Here is a 21,690-nt window from a genome sequence, read left to right as displayed (position 1 = left end):
GACACCCGAGTAGTTACAAACTCACCGGACGCGTCTCTCTAATGAGCTTTTCGTCATCTAATGCGGTTCTGCCTCTTCTCCATCTCCCTCCTGCTCTTCTTCTTTTGTTGTGGTTAAATACATTAACTCCTCCTCACAGACTATCTGCTTTCTCCTTCGTAATATTGGAGCAAAGAATGATTGTTATTCCTTAATATCTCCTCCTTGTAGTTTCCTCTTCAGAACTTCTTCTTTCCCATTAACATTTTTTTTTAGCCCTAAATGCTGTGTGACTAGTAGTACTGACACATAAATGAACATTTGTTCATTTGTTTGTTGATGCTGCTGATGAAATGATCCACTGGTGCCCATTAAGATCAGACAGAGACTTGCATAAAGATTTTATCATCTAAGACTATTTTTTAATGGGAATCTTGCATAATACATATTATTATACGCAAGACAGTGTGAAGACATTTGAACAAAACCATTGTGCAAATTTCCTCTTGATGGGTCTTGTTGTAGTGTTGTAGTATAATTCAGCTATAAGAATAGTAATACAGCCAAATTTAAGGTATTAGTGGCTCTGTCGTCATCTTCACCTCCCATTTCCCAGGTCTTATACTGATGGTTTAAACTAGACACTGCCGTGCCAGTCACAAACCCAAACTGGGCATTCGTGTCCTTCCTTTTTTATTTTTTTTAATCACATTGTTATAGCAGACCGTTTCATTTGAATAGACTCTTTCACTTCCACATTGGTTGGAAGCTCTTATTCACCCAGCGCTCAGTTTCTGTTATTTTCGTCACGGTGTTGGAGGAGGTGGTTTTCCTGCTCATAGTTTACGTGAGTCATGAATTATGAAGTGAAGGAAACATTCAAATGTATTTGGATGAAATATAGGACTAATGCACTTGATACGTGCGTGTGTGTGTATGTCAAGGGGATGTTTTAATGGCTGGTTCACTGCATTGGTTGTTATTGATGATTGAATTTATCCACCCAGTAGCTGTAAGACGTAAAATACCACACAGTTTTCCCAATCAGATCTCCAGGAAGTGCACCACAACATACTGGAGGCTGAAACGCCATCTGGATCTCCATGCTAATTGTCATTACAGTTAATGTAATATGAATGGAAGCTCGTGTGCAGCCATTACTCCTTTCTGTGAGAGATGCACTCATACTTATTGACAAAACACTACATCTGAGAGACTCGATAATGTGGAAATGATTTTTTTTTTTCTTTAGAGACCGATGCAGTCCTATGTTTTCCCATATTAAGACAGAGTGCTTATGAAGACGGACCAAATTTCCCTGCCCGCAAATGAGTTTTCTCTCTGAAGATGCTTCAAAAGACACTTATATTGTCTAATTTCTAAAAAATGAGTTTCAAATAAAGGACTTACTCTAATTTTATTTGTTTATTTATTTTACGCATTCGTTTCTCAGGAGTTCTGCATTTGGGTAGTTGATAGAAATCAGTACCATACACGTCTATAAGACATAAAAGAAGAACAAGTTAAATTATACTGGAGCCACAAAAAAGAATTCCAGTTGGCGCGGTGGAAGAAACGACAAACGGTCGACTTCTCATCTGCAACACCACCAACAGTGCTGGTCTTCTTCTGATGAAAAGGAAGCGTCCGTCCACTTTGAGGGACGACTGATGCGTAGACGTTCATCCGTGATGATGCTCGGCTGCTGACACTGGCACAGCAGCCACGCTCGCTTGAGCCAGTCTGCGCCCGGTGCTTCCTTTGAGGCCCCAGGGGCTGATATGTTGTGATGCTCTGAGTCCAGGACAGACCACATATCCGGAGTTGGCGTGCATTGTGGGTGCAGTCCTGGAATTTATCTTGCAATTCTTGCGTCACAGCTATTCCAACTGAACAATAACAACCAAAGGGCTCTGGTTGGTTGTCGTGCTGCCCTTTTTGCATGCAAACGGTGCGTTGTCAGACTCGTATTTTTGACGCGAATTGAGTCTGGCTACAGGCTGCTGGTAGGCAGCGCCTAGAAGAGAAGTGGGCGGTGGGGCTGAAGGTGTGCTTCGTTTTTAGAAAACACGTATGCACACATACAAACACACACACACACACAGAGTGGAAGGTCGTTTCCATGCATTCTCAATGAACTTCGGTGCCCCGAGGGCCTGAGTCGCAACAGCACACACGCACTCACGCACAGCCAGTTCATTAATCACAGAAGCGAGCGCTCACCTGACACCCCCACGCTTTCATCCCTCATACGCTCGTACATTAGGTACGTCGACTAAGCACGAGGCCACCGCAATTACAGGTGTTATTTAAAATCCCCCCACTGAAGTCAGCGCCCAAGCCTCGCCGAAGGTTTTGCTGCACAAGCTGAAGATCTCACATGTTCTTTTTCAAAAAGGCTGCGTATTTTATTTATTTATTTTTTCCCTGGTGGAAGAATTCAAACGCGCTCAGGGTTTAAGACCGAGGGCTTCACAAAGTAGGAACTTAAGAACGTTCTGCTCCAGCTTAAAGATGGACGGTTTAGGCGGCGTGAAGTAAAATAGAAGGACCGACAAAAATTCTCAATCACCTGGAACATCTGAGAGGGAATGTGTTTTCACTTTGAAAGGTGGTGTTAAAGTTGGTCGGTTCGTAGGTTTAAAAGCTTCAATTTAAAAAGCAAGGTCAAGAAAAATGATAAACAAGTGCATTTTCTTTTTGCCCACAAGAAAACAGAACTAAACAAGTAATGATTTGATTCGTGTAAAACTGCAAAGTATTTGTCAGTGGAGGCTATGAATAAGAGGCTGTTTACAGCAGTCAGTGGTTTTATGGCTCTCTATAAAAAAAAACTGTTATGTCGGTCAGTATCCAGATATAATTTTGAACTTTATGACTCGTGGCATGTGAAATTAATTCATCTCTGAGCATTTGCCTTCTAAATACGGAGAACTAAGTGATTTTTCCTCAAGAAACATCCAAAGGTTTTGTGCTGAACATGTTATAGTGTTGTAATGACCGAGACATGAGAGAGTGGTGTGCGAGTGTTGATTGCCTCAAATTCCGGACATAGGCTGCTTCCAGTTGAGGCGACGTGGACTTGGTCATTACTTCTCTTTCTGCGCAGCGGTTTCTTGTTTCTCATGGAATGACATGTACACAAATAAACCAGTGTCTGCATCAGCATGTTAGCAAATAGTCATTCAATTTTATGTCAGTGGCATAAATGAGGGGATCAAAAACACTTCTCAGTGTAACGTAATCAGACATAAGCGATAACTGCAGCCTCATTGAGCAGCCACAACATTACGACCAGTGACTGGGGAAGTAAATGACATTTCAATGTTCTTCAGTGCTTCAGCCCATAGTGATTATAGTCTAGTCGAGAATCCGTCTTCTTCCTCGGGTCATGCTTCATGCTGAGACACTGACATTCTCAGTGAGAAGTCTTGATGAGGAGACTGGAGAAACACAACGTGCGTAAGAAGAAGCAATGGAAAAATACTCACGAATGGCCACAGTGCGTTAGATGCAGCTCAGGTTTGCATATCGATCTATTGATCCAGTTATAAATATGTCTCCTGAAACTCCTCAGGGCCCCCGCTGAGTTATTTTTAGATGCGGTCAATACAGGAATGAAGCGACGGAGGCGCTTGATTGTGTGCTGAGCTCTGCAGATGTATGTACGCCGATGAGCGAGTGTCTGTGCGTGGGTCAGTCATGGAAACCCAACCCCGCTCCACTTACCCACCGGGACTATAAATGCACATCCTTTACCGGAGCGTGGGCCTGACATACATCCTCTGTGTGCCTCAGATAACATCCATGTGTTCGCGTGTACACGGTTACCAGCTGTTTAATCAAGTGGATCGGTTACACTTGGCGTGTTTGTTGACCCACTGCTCCATATTTTAAAATGAACTCTTAAATCTAAATCCCGCTCCCTCCTCTTTTGCTTTGACTGTGATTCTGATCCCGTACGGATCTGAAGCTACTTCAAACTATACTTATTGTGACTTATGAACATTGTGTGATTCCACCATGCGGTTTGTGGGGGGGTCTTTGGGAAGGCAGTTTTTTGGGAGGGCAGGGAGGCAGAAATGCTTTTGGGAGCAATATTAAAAACACAATGCAAGCACAATGTTGTGCACAAATATTTCTGGTTCGTTATGAGACTATGGCGGAGTAAAATAGACCCGAGTGGGCCACCGTACTAATAACATTGTAAGGGAAACCCTGTGTATGGTACATGTTCATCTGCGGTGATGCTTGGTTGCTGACACCAGCACACATAGCATGCAAGCAGCCAGTTGGCGGTACATTCTCTGGGGGCCACTCTGTATTTCTGTTCCGGTCCAGTGGCCAGGATGTCGCAAAGCAGCCTACCTATCTATCTGGAGGCTGTTTTTGAGTGTGTGCGGGGAAGTAACTAATCATCGGCCTATAATGATTGGAGGCTGATTGATTGGAAAACCCTTTCTTACTTTGATTTACTTCCTGCAAATCTTCTTATATCATCATTCATGTCTACTACGAGTGCTGCACTGAAAGCTGTTGGCGTATCCTGTGTTGTTTGTTAGCCATTGGCGGAGCAGTCCTTCATTGCTATTTAAATGTGTAAATATGAAATCTGATTGGACTGTATTTCAGTAAAGAGAAACCAGTAGGTTCAAGAGGAAATGTCTAAGACGTCTAAGACTTAATCCTGGTCGTAATTTGCTTGACAGAGGATGCTAATGGGTCTGACTTAACAGATATGAAATTATTAAAATGCAGTAGTTTGAAACTACAAAAGAAAAAACTGGTTTAATTGTTCCTTCTTTACAACTGGAGCACTCTTAACACATGATTGGACTATATGTAGAGAAAGACTAATCAATACATTACTAGCAAATCTTCCCATCTCCGGGGCTTCAGCTCTTTCTATCATTTCAAGACGATCTATTTTTGAGTTTTACTGCCAAAAGTCCCCAGACATGCGGCGAGATCGAGATGAGAACTGCGTGAAATCTGTAAAAAGGCGGATTTGCAGCTCACCTTTGAAAAATCAGTGCAGTATGAATGAATATTGATCAAGTTTTTAAAAGTTCAATTGAGAAAACAAGGCGTTAGTAAGGCAGGAGAATATGAAAATATGTTGTAGAAACACTTGAAAAAAAAACGAGTGCTGCAGTTGTGAAGAAGGAAGTGTAAAGTATTATTACATGCATACATATCTGCACTTACACCACAAAACACTAACAGTTTATGCGACATGTGCATTTTGCTGCCCACTTCTCGTAAACACACTTTAATGGTGTTGTTGAACGAACTTTTTTGATGATAAGCTAAAAGTTTCATAGATTACACCGAGAGAAAACATTTGAATGTGGAAGATTAACAGTCGACATCTTTTCTTGCTTGTTACGGAGGAATTAAGCAGGATTGTTCATCATGTAACGCAGCACAAATGGCTGTAATATGTCTTTGAGGGTTTGTTTTGCCTTCCGATCAATACTAATAACTCTTTACTCTGCGTGCTGCTATAATTTCAGACGGGATGTGATGTGACCGAGCATCCTGCAAAACAAGACAAATGATTTCCAAGCAACTGACGTTCATGACTAACAATTATTATCACAGTGTTTTGCACAGGGACATTTTATCCATCCGGTAGACTAGATTGAACGGCCAACTACCTACCGTTGCCTCCTTATTCATGTCCTTGGAAGTTTGTTGTGCGGATTAGGTCATGAGGCCTTTAAAACGTGGGCTGTATATCAGTACTCCAGACCTCGGACTTGATGTGAGACTCTTTCTGCAGTCGCAACATCATTTCATAAGTGTTGATGACACCTGCGATGCATTCTGGGATACCTGGCTGTTACTTCCTAATGTGTCCTCTATAAAACGGGGTAGACCATGTACATTCTGGTATCTGGACGGATAGTCAGATGGTACTTGGGAAGCGACTGTCTTCGTTTCACCAGAACACAAGAACAGATAAGAACGCATCTGGATCAACACCCCAGGGCCTCAGGTGATAATGAAAATATTTCCTTGAAACTTATGTTTCGGTAGATTTAAAAACTGGAAGCGCAGATAAACGCTCATGACATCACGCGGCGTCAAAGCCAGCAGCATTCCCCAAACTCCGTCTCCAGGCTAATGGTCTGTGGCGCTCCTTCCTGCTCCGATCCCTCCTCAATCACCAACTGGTGTTAACTTTCCCCGCAGGTTTCTGGAAATGAGGGCAGCGGTTGATTAGAGCAGAGGAGAGAGCGCTGTAATAGGCAGCCTGCTGCTCAGGATAAGAATAGCTGCTCAAAACGCCTCAGACGGACAGGTCACTGTGACTTGCTGCTTCTTTGTGCGTGTTCGCTGGTATTTTAAGACGGATGAAGCATCTAACACCAAGCGTGTAGAATTACGTTTCATTCACATCGTTAGCTGATCTTTTTCACAACTTCCAAGTATTTATTATTGTCTTGCTTTATCTTTGGACGTCTCGGTACTTTCGCAGACATTGTTTCTTTTGCCAAGTTCCCTGGAAGTCTTGGGGAATTTTTTTTTGTACATTTGTTTGTATTTGCTATCTTTCTGGCATAATGCATTCCCTAGGCCCTAACCCTTAACCTGATCCTAATCATGACCTAATTTAAACCTTTACCCTAACATCAAGTCTTAACCCCCAAAGTGAGAATCAGCCAAAATGTCCTCACTTTTCACAGACGTCCTCACTAGGACCAGTATGAAACTGGTCCTCAGATAGATGTCTGTACAAGAAAACATGTACACGCACACACATGTTTGTATGACTATGTTTGTGAGGACGTTCATTGACATAATGCATTCCCTAGGCCTATTTCCCTAATCTGAATCCTAATCCACAATTGTGACATTTACCCTAAAGTCAAGTCTTAACCCCATTCAACATTCTTGTGAAGAAGTAAGAACCGTCCAAAATGTCCTCACTCACTCACTCACTCAAGGCGTAAAACTGAAACTGGTTGTCAGAAAGACGGCTGTACAAGAGCACACATTCACAAAAACAGTCTGAAGGGGGCTCAGCTTTTAATTGGACTGGTGCTTGAGGGATCTCTCTGCCCCTTCCCTATCATGCTTGTGCAACTCAAAAAACACATAACATGGGCATTAACAGAGGTTTAGAGCAGAGCAGCCTTAGAATAAACTGAAACACTCACATTTGTGTAACATGAGCATGCTCGACTATCTTTTGGACATTATCGGGATGCCCCAACCTATGAAATATGCATCAATGAGTTCTGGGATGTAGAGGATCCACGTGGCGGGAAACAAAACAAATAAATGTTTGATTGGATGCAGTGATAAAGTACCAGTGAGGAGGAAAGCTTACTAAGTAATGAAAGGTTTCAGGAATTATCAGAGGAGTGGAGGCCTCATTGATTTTCCAACTCAAGTTCCATACATAGAACCAAATGGTTGTTTCTTGACGCCTTCTAGTCGAAGCTGTCATTATTAGAGGCTACTTTTGTATCACACCCTCGTAGACATACAGTGCACCAGCACTTAGTATATTTGGACCTTCTGTCAGTTATATAACACATGCCACTTAGTCAGCTGCAGCAGCAGTGTCCTAACTCCTGCTGCTCTTTTCCAGCATCAAACTCGCCTTAGACACGAGAGCAGATGAAGACGATATCAAATGATGAGTGTTGCTGTACCATCAGTGCTTTGCCATTTCAAACGTATAATGTTTAAAGTTATAAATATTCTGATGTCAGTTCCCTCCCTTGTAGACAACATTTCAACTAGTTTCAATTTGAAATTTGACATTAAAACACATTGATCACAATGACTGCGACACCGGTCCCAGCAAAAAATAAAGAAGTGGATGAAGGGGAAGTGAAGTATGGCCGATAAATCATATTTAAAAAAACAAACAGTTTGATTTGACTGAGCGGAGACACCAGTAATACTGTCAACTTGTTGTGCTCAAGAACCGTGAAGGCCTTCTTACATGACGCGAGATTCAGATTCTAAAAATTTAATTGATCCCGTGGAGGGCAGTTTGTTTGTGGCATAACCCATCCATGGCCACACTGCATCCAGTACATTACCAACATGACGGGTCACAGACAAACACACTGAGGACAATGAGAATACTACAAATGAGGTGAGATGATGAAATAAAATCGTAAATAGAAATAGAAATGATCTTTTGGTATGGACAGGGGCAATTAAAACCCTCCTTTAAAATGACTTAAGTTGAAAAATGCCGGCCTGAAGGCATCATGGTCCACTTAAGGAGAGGACTTTGGGTACAGTTTGTCATGAACATATATTTTAGTGGGAAGGGGCTCGAAATGTATTTCACATAATATGTTCTTTAAAGAAATTAAGCCATTGACCATTATGTAATGTACTGTATGTCTTGATTACCAGTTGGTAGGTTTGTTGTTAACCATTCTCCAAGTGAGCAGACAGTTGTGGAGACAGGGACGCTGCTGTTTGTGATACCTGCTTCTTCTTCTGTTTGGACTTCACAGTCAGATGGTGTTCGCTTCCTTTACACTTTAAGCCTGTGAAAGTCTTTCATCCCCGTCCTTTACAGTCGGTAAAACATCTATACTGTTAATAGGAGCTCACGAGTTGCCGTCATCCCCACATCTAAAGCCACAGAGCTGCATTGTGGGAATAGTTGTGCGGATAATGAAGTCTTGACGGGAGGGGTGTGCTGGCAGCGTCGGGTGTGATGTGTCATATCTCCCTCTGCTCTGTCCGACCTGCTGTGAACTGACTCAGCCCGGACACACTGGCCCCAGCAGGACTGCTGTCACTGGGGAAATGACTATCACCACAAAGGCCTACTCGTCTGTTTGCTCACTGCTGTTAATCAAACCAGAATGTACTTTCTCAGCTCAGTTTGAATAAGTGTATTTCATTAATCACAGGAGGATTTGTTTTTAATTCTTTATTTTTTCCTTGTCATACCTTAGTGTTGTTTAGATCAGTAGGGTTTTAAGTTTCTCTTTTCATACCCTGCTGCGACATGTCTCGACCTTGATAAAAGCCTTTATTTGAATTTGTTTTCACCATCCCTGAGGCCCTGTTAAGACCTTGTATTAACATTTGGGATTAAACTACGTCTCCACGTGCGTCACCAGCCAGCATTTGATCTGATTCATGCTATTTATGTAAATTACACCAACATTGTTTGTGACACGGTAGAATGTTGGAACGGCTACGAATGTATCAGAACCACAGACTATATGATGCGGACATCGCATTGTTTTGGCCAAACCGACGACCGATACAGGTGGCGCCATCTTGCAAGTTTGGGTCACGGAGCAGTTGGCATGGCAACTGGTAGTTATCATGATGTCACGTCCTGTTCTTGTAATATCTTACTAAAACCAAACTTATCAGATGTATGGATATGATATTTATTATGGAACAAGCAGTGAAGTCTCTGTCTTGCTGAAACCCATGTGTCATTATTTAATTACTTATCTCTGCCCTGACATTAGTTATTTTAGAGCTTTTGGAAGCTTCCATATGTTCAGTAACTTCATCACTGTGCCGTTGAAATGGTGTTGGAAACCAAAAAAAATATTTTTTTCTTTCTGCTTTTGAGCTTAAACTAAAAGTGACAAAAGCCACATCAGTCTGAACTGAGGCAGCACTGCAATGGCTCCAGAATACCAATCGCTTCAGGGGGTCTGTGTGCACCGATGCAATAGTTAACTGAAATTTGCAGAAGTAACTTTAATAACGGCCCCTGAATCTCTTCACCAACTGTTCATTGACCCATTTCCTGGAGTGTGCTCTTACAGAAAAGTTGCCCGCCTGGTCTAATTTTTTATTGTCACCACTGGTGCTGTCGATGATTGCTTTAGATTTTTTTTTTTTCCTTTGACCTAAATGTGACTGACTTACACAATGCCAGCACTGATGTCGTGTTGCTCACTTTTACACTCCACACATGGATCTCGCTCATACGTGTACGACGGCGTATGTGGTGTCACGGTCTGTGTTTGGCTGATTTCTTTTTTCCATTTGTGAGGTAACTTTTTTGTGTAACAGCAAAGTCAAAGGGCTCAATTACATGGATGCAAAAATCCTACAGTCCTCAGTGACTTGCATTATTTCCTAAAGTGGTTTCATACAAACACATTAAGAGTGATATCTAGCATATTTATTCAACGTTGGTTGGTTGGTTGGTTGGTTGGTTGGTTGGTTGGTTGGTTGGTTGGTTGGTTGATTGATTGATTATTCCGTGGGAAATTCCGTGTCCAGTATCTTCATCAGGTATGAAAAATATTGAAGTTGTATAATAATAATTGTGGAAACCATTTCTTTCCCCATGTTGCAGACTATGATGTATTTTCTCCTTCACTCTTTCTCGTACCTGGTTGTTATTTATGACAGATGAAGTCCAGTTACAGTCTTGACCACTGCTCATTTCTGACTATAGCAGAAATAAAAACATCCTTCAGCTGCCGTGAAGTTCAACATGATTTACGCTCTGAGTAAATTCACTGTAGCCATTTCATCTCAGGGAATGTGCCCCGTCATTGAAGGATCTGAAAGGTTCCAGTGATTGAGCTGCCTGTGAGTCCATGTTAAAACTCTTATTTCACCAATTAGTGAACTGTAAATTCTGATCCGGCGATAGATAGTGACCCATTAGCGACGGCAGCTGTGATAATGTTCCGCTCTGTCCCAGAGCACAAGTCTGAGATCTGATCTGAATTGCTGGTTGGGGATAAATGTGGAGATGGATTTTAACACCACATGAAACCACAGGTACTTAAAAGTGGGCAGTTAATACAAGGTTCAAATATATAGTTGACTGGGAGACCTGTCCTTGCATCCCTAGATATCAATCAGGGTAACTTTGATTAGTCTACTAGCTCTTTGGGAGGTTTAAGAGGTTAGGGTTAGGCTGTGCTGGACTGAATGACTTTTGAGCGAGGTGTGACCTGGATTTGTTGGTAATCTGGGGGATAAGTCGAAATAAAACCTAGCTTAGATGTTAAAGTCTGATGGTCCTATTATTTTAATTTGTTAAAACAGGAGTACTATCACGTAGAATCAACCAAAAAGTAAAACTCACTGTTAAGCTGGAAGATGAACTGATTACCATTTGCGGTGATTCATACTCGAATATGAACCTTAGCAACGCTCCCTTTCATCCTCCTACTCTTTACGTTTCTGTTTCTTTCTCTGTGTTTCTTTGGTGTGCTTTCATCTAAACAAGCCCGATGCTCATGTTTTTATTGGTGACTGTGAGGACAGATGTTGACTTTCCTCTGTCCCACAACTAGTGGTTCCTGCTGTCACAACGCAACGTGTCCTTTCTTAGCACATTGTACCACGACCGCAACTAATGCATTCAGATGATTGCCCCTTAATGACTGTGTAGATACGTGCCATATTTGAGTATGCATTTAGTTCCCATCTTTCCCTGAGAATGTCTAGCGTTAATAAAGAATTAAATGCATGTACAAATCTTTACAAACAGCCTCTTTTTTTTTTTGTTCTTACTGCACCTCGCAGCTCCACCGTCCATGTTTAATTGCATCTTGAATGCTCATTGTGCTTTCAAAAGGTCGCCTGTTCTCAAGAAGTGGCGCGATGATAAATGGTGTCGAAGACGGCACAATGCGCACCTTTATAAAGGCTTGGTGTCCTGTGGCCTTGATGGACATAATGGATGTGTTTCACTGTGGTGGCGTGTGGTAAGGAGGCAGGCAGCTGCAGTTTGCTGTCAACATCTGCAAGAGAGTCTGTCCCCCCACGGAAGGCTGGAGCTCCCCCTTCAGGTCATGGTGGTCAATGATTCACTCGTGCCTCCCTGTCCTAGTAAAAGTGTATTTGGTGTGTTTGAATAGACGCCCCTAAGTGACATCCTCATACATATGAATCTGTCCTAATCTCTATGCCACTTGAATTTAATATTCTCGACTGTCATGAATGTGAATGAACAGCTTTGCTCAAGCATCTAAATACAATTGGGAATAATCTGAAATTACTACAAGCGGTAAAATGTAAACACTTATCCCACCTGCCTGTTTCCCCCCTGATCAATTATTTCAGCACTTTCCTCCAAAATCGCACCTCCCTCCACTCGTCGAGCTCCGATTTCAGACGTTATACCCCCATCACGGCACGTCACTCACTAACACCATTACGCCATTCAGATGCCACTTGATATCGCGGGGATGAACGCTGCACCTCCAGGCATTCAGACGCTTTCATCTGATTACCACCAAATTGAATCAGCGCTACAGTTCACAATCCAGATACAGGAATCTGAAAACGCGGGTTTCTTTGATCAAGGACGGGTTCAGTTTGGCCACTGCAGTCTGTGATGTGTGAGGTGATGAGCAATGAGCAGGAGGGGGGGCTGGTGGTGGTGGTGGTGGTGGTGTTCATTCTGTGCAAACACACTTATTGCTTGGTGTAGTCAGAGTCATTTGGATGTCATTATGAATGGAGTTAATACTAAAGCAGAGACAAAAATATCTATATATATACGTGGAATTCCATAGTCCTTCAACTAATCAACTAATTTAACTCTGTGATGCTCTCAGACTACTAGTTTTCCGGCTGCAGTAAGCAATAAGGTGATCTGTTACGTTTACACAGACGATATTTTTTCAAGTTGACTGAGATTCCAACTTAACTCTTTACTCGGACGCTCAATAAAATGATCTGATCTGATGTATTGATTGCATGCCCCAAAATGTTACAAAGTGTTTCTACTGCGCTCAAATATGTTGGAGATGTAACAAAAGAAGACGTGTTTTCCAAGCTTTTGCTCCAACAACGAGTTCATCCAATAAAAGAAGATGTTTCAAACATTGCTGTCCGCATGGATTCATGCTCCGTTCATCTTTCCAAACACTTATTCGAAAGATTGGTTGTTTTTCTACATGCATGTTTCTGTGCCTCTTGGAAACTCTTCACCTGGTGTTTACCCCATGCAGAGCAAACGTGATCTGAAAGAATGGATCTATTCCAACCGGAGAGAAACCAGCGAGTGTTTACATGGTTATTAGGAGATCAGCCGGTTCTGCTAGAGGTGTCGATGTAAACACATCAATTCTTTAATGTTGACTCCAAAGCAAAAAGTTATCTTTTGTTGACTTCACAGAGTTTTTGTGGGTGTGGGTGTTGAGGGAATTCGTGTAGGTTGTATTGACATCTCAAATTCTGGCCGTTCCACAGTCCTGCAGTTTTATTTTGGTGGTGAGGTGATGTAATCGTTGGACAGAAAACGCTAAACGTTTCGTCTTGTCATGTTTGTGAGCTGGAAGTTTTGAGATAAGTTGAAGTTGAAATATGGCTTCGTCTGTGATTCAAAGCCATTTGACAGGAGGCAGGCTGTTTGGTGAAAGGCACGTTTGGTTATGTAACAGAAGGGCCTCGGTGAGTGTGACAATGATTCAGACCGGTCTAAACGGGTGCTTTTCTGTTGCATAACTAGTTGACACCTCTGTCTCCCTTCCATCCACGCGCACACAAACACTTTATTTGACGAACCGAAGGAGCTCTTAACAATGCACATGTCCTCCTGTTGACTCCTACTGGTACGCCTTTAAAGTTTCTCGACACTCACGGGTACAAGCACGAGCTTTACGCCGAGTTTGCTCACATCAACTACACGGACCAGTGGAGTACGATCTAAAGTACGCAACAGGTGGCAGAGAAAGCTAGTTTACAACTGTGAAGCGACGGCAGCTCCATCTCTAACTCAACAGTCTGTGGTTTTACTCTGTTTATGTGTCATAACTGCTGCTAGTTGTACTCAGTGACTATGCCTGACATGTGAAATAGCATTATACAGGAGCACTGACCCAATATTTAGGCGTATTTCTCCAATCAGCAGCTTGTTTAAATTTCACAAAGAGAGGTTTGAAAGCCTTGTTTGCCCACAAATGCTGTTTCCTCGTGTAGTGTTTTTGATCCTCCGTATCTCGTAAGTTCTGTCAGCTTCAGTAATGTTCCAGCTAAAATCATTAGCATTTCAAAATGTGAAAAAAAAAAACGGACCATTTGGGATCATGCAAAGCATGATGTCTTGGTCTGAGTCAATACGATGTTGGATCATTGCAAACAAAATGTCTCACTCTGGTCTGCCAGCTTGTTAGTCACTTCTTAACTGATTCAGATCTTTATTTTTTACGGCTGATATTTTCAATTGGTAACGTTGTCTTTGTTAAATGTGAGAGATTGTTTGGAATTGGTAAAAAAGTGACATCAGTTTTGTTCAAGAATGATGGCGAAAGTTACTAAACGGCATTAGGATTTCTGACTCCTAAAACAAAATCACAGGAAGCAACAGTCTATTCTGTGAGAGTGAAGGAAACAACTGGTTAAACAAATGCTTTACTGCAACAAAGGCGCTCAAAGTTTGGACCAGTTCAACTTGTCACAAAGTGGTTGTAGAGGATGTGGTCAATTTCACAGCAGCAATTGTGGGCTGGAGCAAGTAAACATTTTGTTCTCAAAGTTGACGTTAAAAGCAGGGAAAAATGGTTAAGTCGAAGGTTTTGAGCGACTTTGATCAAGATGACCAAATGCTTATGTCTAGGAGACTGTGTCAGAGCATCTCCAACACTACAGCTCTTGTTCTTGGTCTGCAAAGGTACATCAAAAATGGACCAAGGAAGGAAAAGAGGTGTTGTGGTTAGCCAAGGCTGACCTGTGTGATCCGATCAAACAGACGAGTCACTGTAGCTCAAATTGTTGTGAAAATATCTTAATGTGATAGAAAGGAATCAGAAGAAACTGCACAACGGTCAGGGTGTCCATGCAGACCCCTAGGTGCATAGCACCACCATGCTCTATGAGGAGCATTGTTGCAGACCATATACACTATTTCACGGAAATGGTATTTCCTGATAGCAGTTGCACCTTTCAGCAGGATAATGCTCGCTGTCCCAAAGTAAAAGTGGTTCGATGATGGTTTGACGAACACGGCAATGATCTCAAAGTGCTGGCTCGGCCACAAAATTCCCCCAGATCTCAATTTAATCCAGCATCTGTGGGATGTGCTGGACAAACAAGTCCTATCGGTGGAGGCCCCAGCTCACATCTCGCACGATTTAAAGAATCTGCTGATAACATCTTGGACACTGCAGCACTTCTTCAGAGGTCTAGTTGAGTCGATTATTTAGGCGACAAGAGAGGCAATAAAAGCCAAGTGGTCACGATGTCTTCCATTCAGTTTATGTAATTCCTCGCTGTGGCTATGTGAGACACATGCAAAACAGAACTTCTCAAACAGCCAGTAGTCTGACATTGGGACTGTTCATGGTTTGAATACAATCACATGTCACAGCCACACTGACAGGAGTGCTATTTTAAAATTATTCAGGGATGACAACATTTTGGCTTAAAATTACTGTGGCTTGATATATCGCTGCTAACTCTCCAACTGTGTTCAAGGGATTTGAGACTTGGGGATAATTGCACATGATTCATATAATGTCCCTACTCATCTAATTGCTCAGTGACCCTGTGAATTGGAGTGAAGTGTCGTCCTGAAACTACTTCAGTTAGAGGTGCTTCACTGAAGGACGAAGTCACTTTTATCATTGTCTGTGTATTTGAATGACACACTGAAAACTATAGGCAACTTCATATCTGTATGGAATACAGACTAAACAGCAACAATATACAACAACAGAAGGACTAAACAGCAGCTGTTATCTTACTGGTCCAGCCGACTTGAGATCAGCTGGGTGTATGTGATCCAGGAACTAAAATGAGCTTGACACCCCTGCTTTAAAAACCAACGTACGGTTAACGAATCTGAAGAGTGGAACTGAACTCCAGTTTATCTGTCCATTATGTACAAGCGGATTCTGCAGATTTTAAATGTCAACAATGCTCTTGTAGATTCTTTTCTCTGACGTTGTTTCGTCAAACCCTGGGATTTGTCAGACGTCTTGATCATCACGATAAACGTCTTCTTTTCTTCTGAGCTACACCGAGGTCAGCTCAACATGTCGTGATAGATGATACGTAAACGCTTGAGGATTTGTTTGATCTCCTCTTGAAGACTGTGTGTTCATTGTCCTCCTGCCTGTTTAGTAAATCACTCTAATTAAAATGAGCAGAGGTTTATTTTCAGTTGGATCAACCTGACTCGGGGACCTCAGGAATTTACTCATGTGAAGCCTTGTTAAAACAGAACATCAGGATGGCCACCCTCATGGCCTCCAGTCTTGTTTCTCATAAACATACATACTGTATGTCACTTGGCTGCCCTGTTCCATTAATTCTCACTGCACCAATACCAGCAGCTGTTGCATCATTTAACGCTATGTGTATGTTTGTAATGCTCAGTATGTTCCTCTCTTGGCGCATGTTAAGATTTGCATATATGAGAAAAGGGTTTGGGTGCATTTGTTTACATTAATCTTCAATATGTATTGTATGTATTACTATCAGTGTACTGACAGAATTTGTTGGCAATACATTTTCCTGGTGTATATTTTGTGTAGTGGTGATTTACAACCACTCATGCTATCAGAATGAAGAGGAACTGTGTGTTGAGTTTGTCCTTGTTGATGGATATGTAGGCTGCTGTGTCTATTCTGAAGCAGACAGACAGACAGACAGAAACAGCAATGGAATTTGGTTTTGCTCACAAACTTGGAAAGACATTGGATACACTTTGTATTCAGTCGCTGGGCCATACAATCCTTCATACATCAGAAGAAACATTTCAAGATTGCAGTAATACCAGTTGAACGTGTAAAAAGGATTTAGTAAGTTAGTTAGGATTGGTACTGTAACATAGTCCGCTGATGACAAAAATATGGGCAAGAATATTGAGATAATTTGGATTGTCCATTGTTATTTAATACTTCCGATATAAAATTTAATTTGAACCTGAGAGGTTTTTCTGTATGTTTCTGAGATGATGGAGGGATACTTTAGTAATGTTTCTAAGGTTCTATAGACAGACTTCTTAATCCTTTTAATTCATTACTTCATTCATTACTACAGTTGGTATCCTTGGCAGTAGTGAAAGCTGTGCATTGTGGCTATTGAATATCCATTCATTTATTCATATGTCAGTTTTCAAATTAATTTACTCCGTTTTGAAAGAAATTTCTGCAAAATGATTGTTGTCATTGGTTTTGGAGGTTTGTGATATTTCTACAATATTTTATCTCAACTTTTACATCTTGCACATCTTGTCCAGCTCAATACATCATTCTTTTTAAATCCAAAATGCTGCCACACATCAGCTTTCAGGCCTAATAGTGCCTAATGGGAAGATGGAGGGAATTGTTTTAAAAATCGATCCAAGGATTTTATGAATCAATATGGAAAATTAGTTCTAATTAAAGTTCTAAAACCTCTACAGAAGGCATATCTAAGGTGTGAAATAATCATGTTGACGACTTTCTTCCTCTTCTGTTCTCAGGCACGTTACAAACAGAGTCTGGACCCCACAGTGGATGAAGTTAAGAAACTGTGCACGTCGCTGAGACGCAACGCCAAAGAGGAGCGAGTCCTCTTCCACTACAACGGCCACGGAGTTCCACGACCAACAGTCAATGGAGAAATCTGGGTTTTCAATAAGGTACCACACACACATTGATGACTTATTGCACATGCATTCATTGGTATTTTGACTGCGCTTTCCTTCCACCATCATTACCTATTAGCGCTCTAGCTTTAGTGCAGTGAGGTCCCAAAAAGCACTTTCAATAATGCCTGTTGCTGAGATTTCAGAGGCCACATCTACATGTGCACAAAAATGTATTTATAATATGGTGAGGAAATATTCTCTGACAAGCAAATAAGAATGTAGGATTTCACAGTCACCCAGGTACGCAAGCTTTTTTCACTACAAAAACTACGATCTGTTGAGACATGGCAGTCAGTTGCGTCTGAAAGTGTCATAAGTTTTCCTGGGCTCAGTTTGTTGTTTTTTTGTTGTGCGTATCAATTGTGTCATGACCCTTGCTTTTCCCAAAAACCTGTTGTTTGTCACTTGTCTGGCAAATCAATTGCTATATGACCTAGCTCTGTGAGGTGAAGACATGAAGGTTTCATTGTTGTAGCAACTAACTGAAATAAACAAAAACCAAACAGCATCAAGACTGGGTATGTGGGTGTTGGCAAATCTGAGAAATTAGTGATCAAAACCCTGTTCCAGATTAAGGTATATCGATAAAATAAGGACAACTGTAGGGTTTCTTGAAGACGTTTCACCGCTCATCTTCAGTTCTGAAAGACTGTGGAGAGTTTGGCCACAGAGTCAACTGAGTTTCTCTCCAATATTGGGTCTGGACATTAACAGACCCTAGACATGAGAGTTACATATTGATAACACCCACAGATGTTCCTCCCCACCAGTCTTTTAGAAATGAAGCAGCTACTTGGATGAGTGACGAAATTTATCCAAGAAACCAGATATATTTTTAGATACAGTGGGGGAAATAAGTATTTGATCCCCTGCTGAATTTGTAAGTTTGCCCACTTCCATAGAAATGATCAGACTCTGGTTTTTATGGTTGTTTACTGGTTATGGGTATAGACAGAATATCAGTCGAAAATGCATAAAAAACACACAATCTAAAAGTTATAAATTGTTATGTATTTTATTAAGGGAAATAAGTATTTGATCCCCAAGCACAACACAAGTCAGTACTTTGTAGAGAAACCTTTGTTGGCAAGCACAGCGATGAGACGTTTCTTGTAGTTGGTCACCAGATTTGCACACAGCGCAGGAGGGATTTTGGCCCATTCATCTTTACAGACAGTCTCTAAATCCTTCAAGTTTCTTGGCTGCCTCTTGGAAACTCGGAGCTTCAGCTCCCTCCACAGGTTTTCGATCGGGTTAAGGTCTGGAGACTGACTAGGCCACTCCATGACCTTAATATGCTTCTTCTTGAGCCACTCCTTTGTTGTCCTGGCAGTATGTTTTGGGTCATTGTCATGTTGGAAAACCCACCCACGAGGCATCTTCAGTGTTCTTGCTGAGGAAAGAAGGTTTTTGTCCAAGATGTTACAGTACATGGCTGCATTCATTGGCCCCATAATGCGGTGAAGTTGCCCTGTACCCTTTGCTGAAAAACAGCCCCAAAACATGATGTTTCCACCTCCATGCTTAACCGTGGGTATGGTGTTCTTTGGGTCATACTCACGTTTTTTCATCCTCCAAACACGGCGGGTCGAGTTAATGCCAAATAGCTCAACTTTGGTTTCGTCAGACCACAGCACTTTCTCCCAAGCCTTCTCTGAGTCATTTAGATGTTCACTGGCAAACTTAAGGCGGGCCTGTACATCTGCCTTCTTGAGCAGGGGGACCTTGCGGGCACTGCAAGAGTTCAATCCATAACGGCGCAGTGTGTTGCCAACTGTTTTCTTGGTGACGGAGGTCCCAACTGCTTCCAGATCATTAACAAGCTCCTGCCGTGTTGTTTTAGGCTGCTCCCTCACCTTTCTCATCATCATCCTCACTCCATGAGGCGAGATTTTGTGGGGAGCTCCAGACCGAGGACAGTTGATGGTCCTTTTATGGGTCTTCCACTTGCGAATAATGGCACCAATAGTTGTCACCTTCTCACCAAGCCTTTTGCTGATGGTTTTGTAACCTATACCAGCCTTGTGCAGGTCTACAATCTTGTCCCTGACATCTTTTGACAGCTCTTTGGTCTTGCCCATGGTGCTGTAGAAGTTGGAATGTAAGAAACTGATTCTTAGAGCAGGTGTGCTTTATATACATGACGAGTTAAGATCAGGAGTATTGGTAATTAGTTGACTGAGCACAGCTGTGTGCCACATGCGCACCAGCCAATCTGTAGGAGCCTGAATTCTAAGTGAATTGTTGGGGATCAAATACTTATTTCCCTTAATAAAATACATAACAATTTATAACTTTTAGATTGTGTGTTTTTTATGCATTTTCGATTGATATTCTGTCTATACCCATAACCAGTAAACAACCATAAAAACCAGAGTCTGATCATTTCTATGGAAGTGGGCAAACTTACAAATTCAGCAGGGGATCAAATACTTATTTCCCCCACTGTATACAGCACCATGACCTGTTAGACTGAAAACCTTCACAGGCAATAATTCTGGTAATAATTCAACCATTGTTAAGGCCCAAGTTGTTCCAACAACAATGCCAAGAACCTGGAGGTCGATTGGTGTAGAGGTTGGCTTGATCTGGAAAAAAGGAACGACCACAGCAGAGTCTACCACAAGAAAAACAGAAAAGAAAATGACAGAATATTCAAAATAGGTTTCACTCCACTACATCGCACTATTTTCTTTTGAATCGCTGTCTATGGTGATGATCTTGTGGTAGCGACCGACAGAACTGTAGTGCGAATATGAAAGACAGAAATTAGGTTTCGCCATAGAGGTAAGATGAGCAGCTCAAACATCCGAAGGGAGGTTGGAGTAGAGCTCCTTTGTGTCGTATGGGACCAGTTGAGACGATTCTGGACGCCTCGTGTTGGAGGTTACATGGACACGGCCAGCTGGAAATAGACCCAGGGTTGGACCCATTTGCTGAATGGGTTATATACCTGCCCTGGCAATGCCTCAGGATGCCAGAGGAACTTGGATATGTTGCTAAGCAGAAAATTCAGGAATTTCTTGCTTGGACTTTTGCCACTGCAACTTTCCAGTTGTTCCACATATTTGTGACACCGGCAATATGTGGACAGCTAGAAAAGGTAGACTAGAGTCTACAGGGCCTGACGCCGCACCACCGCACTACTATGCTAGATTCTTGCTGCGCTCCTAGGTACAAGCTTTATCCCAACAGTCTACGTCAAGGGAGCCAGACTAGAAAGTACAGCATCAGTATGACTTCATAATGAAATGCAAAAACACTGCTCACCTGCTGCAATGCGAGCACTGAGCTCTGCTGATGTGTAGAGACTCAAAATACCAAATCAGACATAAAATGTTGTTGTTTATCACCTTGTTCTCTAAGTAAGCACCTAATTACAATGATGCACCATGGCTGTCTGGGTTCAGCAGCTACCCTCCATGTCTTCAGTGCACCCTCGGGCATGATGTCCTCTCCAGCTTCCCCTATTCCTCCTCTTCTTTTTTTTTTTTCTTTTTTTTTTACCCTTTCTTCCATATTTTCTTCCTTGTCCTATAAAATGAAGTTGCTGTGTCACTGGCTGCTGAAACGGGACATCAGTGGGGATTTCGAGTGAAACCAGCGGCAGGGAAGTTGTATAGAATCAAATTTGCCATTCGTTTTGGGGTGTGACACCTTTAGAGCACCGCGGTTATTAGATTTACACTCTTCACTTTCTGTGTTCCCGTCATCAGCACGTCTTCCTATCACTCGTTATAATTTTCTCTTTTCCACACTTTCTCTCGCCCTCTTCTTCAAACAGACGAGTGGTTAATAATTAAACCCAAATCCATAAAAGTGAGTTATCAGCAATAACACGGCGCGATGCCTCTCCACTTACTCACTCTGACGTATTCTCTCTCACTTCTCTCCGTCCGTCTCTTTCAGAACTACACCCAGTACATCCCACTGTCCATCTACGACCTGCAGACGTGGATGGGGAGTCCGTCCATTTTCGTGTACGACTGCTCCAATGCGGGAATCATCGTCAAGTCCTTCAAACAGTTCGCCCTGCAGAGGGAGCAGGAGCTGGAGGTGAACGACACAAACACACACCAACGGACACTCATTGTTTATGTCACAACATAACACAGCAGCCATGAAGCAGCAGTAGGCTTGTAACCGGA

The 21,690-nt window shown here is 42.1% G+C and overlaps 1 protein-coding gene across 3 annotated transcripts in view; it reads left to right on the top strand.

Moving 5' to 3' along the window:
• The window catches only part of rptor (regulatory associated protein of MTOR, complex 1), a 177,767-nt gene that overhangs the window by 44,076 nt on the left and 112,001 nt on the right, over positions 1 to 21,690 (top strand). For all 3 annotated transcript variants that reach the window (XM_047578359.1, XM_047578358.1, XM_047578356.1), the window contains exons 5-6: positions 17,375 to 17,533; positions 21,452 to 21,598. In XM_047578359.1, coding sequence (XP_047434315.1) covers positions 17,375 to 17,533; positions 21,452 to 21,598 — 306 coding nt within the window. The remainder of the gene's footprint in view (positions 1 to 17,374; positions 17,534 to 21,451; positions 21,599 to 21,690) is intronic.

The sequence above is a fragment of the Mugil cephalus genome, chromosome 2 (genome assembly GCF_022458985.1).
Source record: "Mugil cephalus isolate CIBA_MC_2020 chromosome 2, CIBA_Mcephalus_1.1, whole genome shotgun sequence".
In the NCBI taxonomy this organism is placed as follows: domain Eukaryota; kingdom Metazoa; phylum Chordata; class Actinopteri; order Mugiliformes; family Mugilidae; genus Mugil; species Mugil cephalus.
This window is presented reverse-complemented; position numbering and strand designations above follow the sequence as displayed.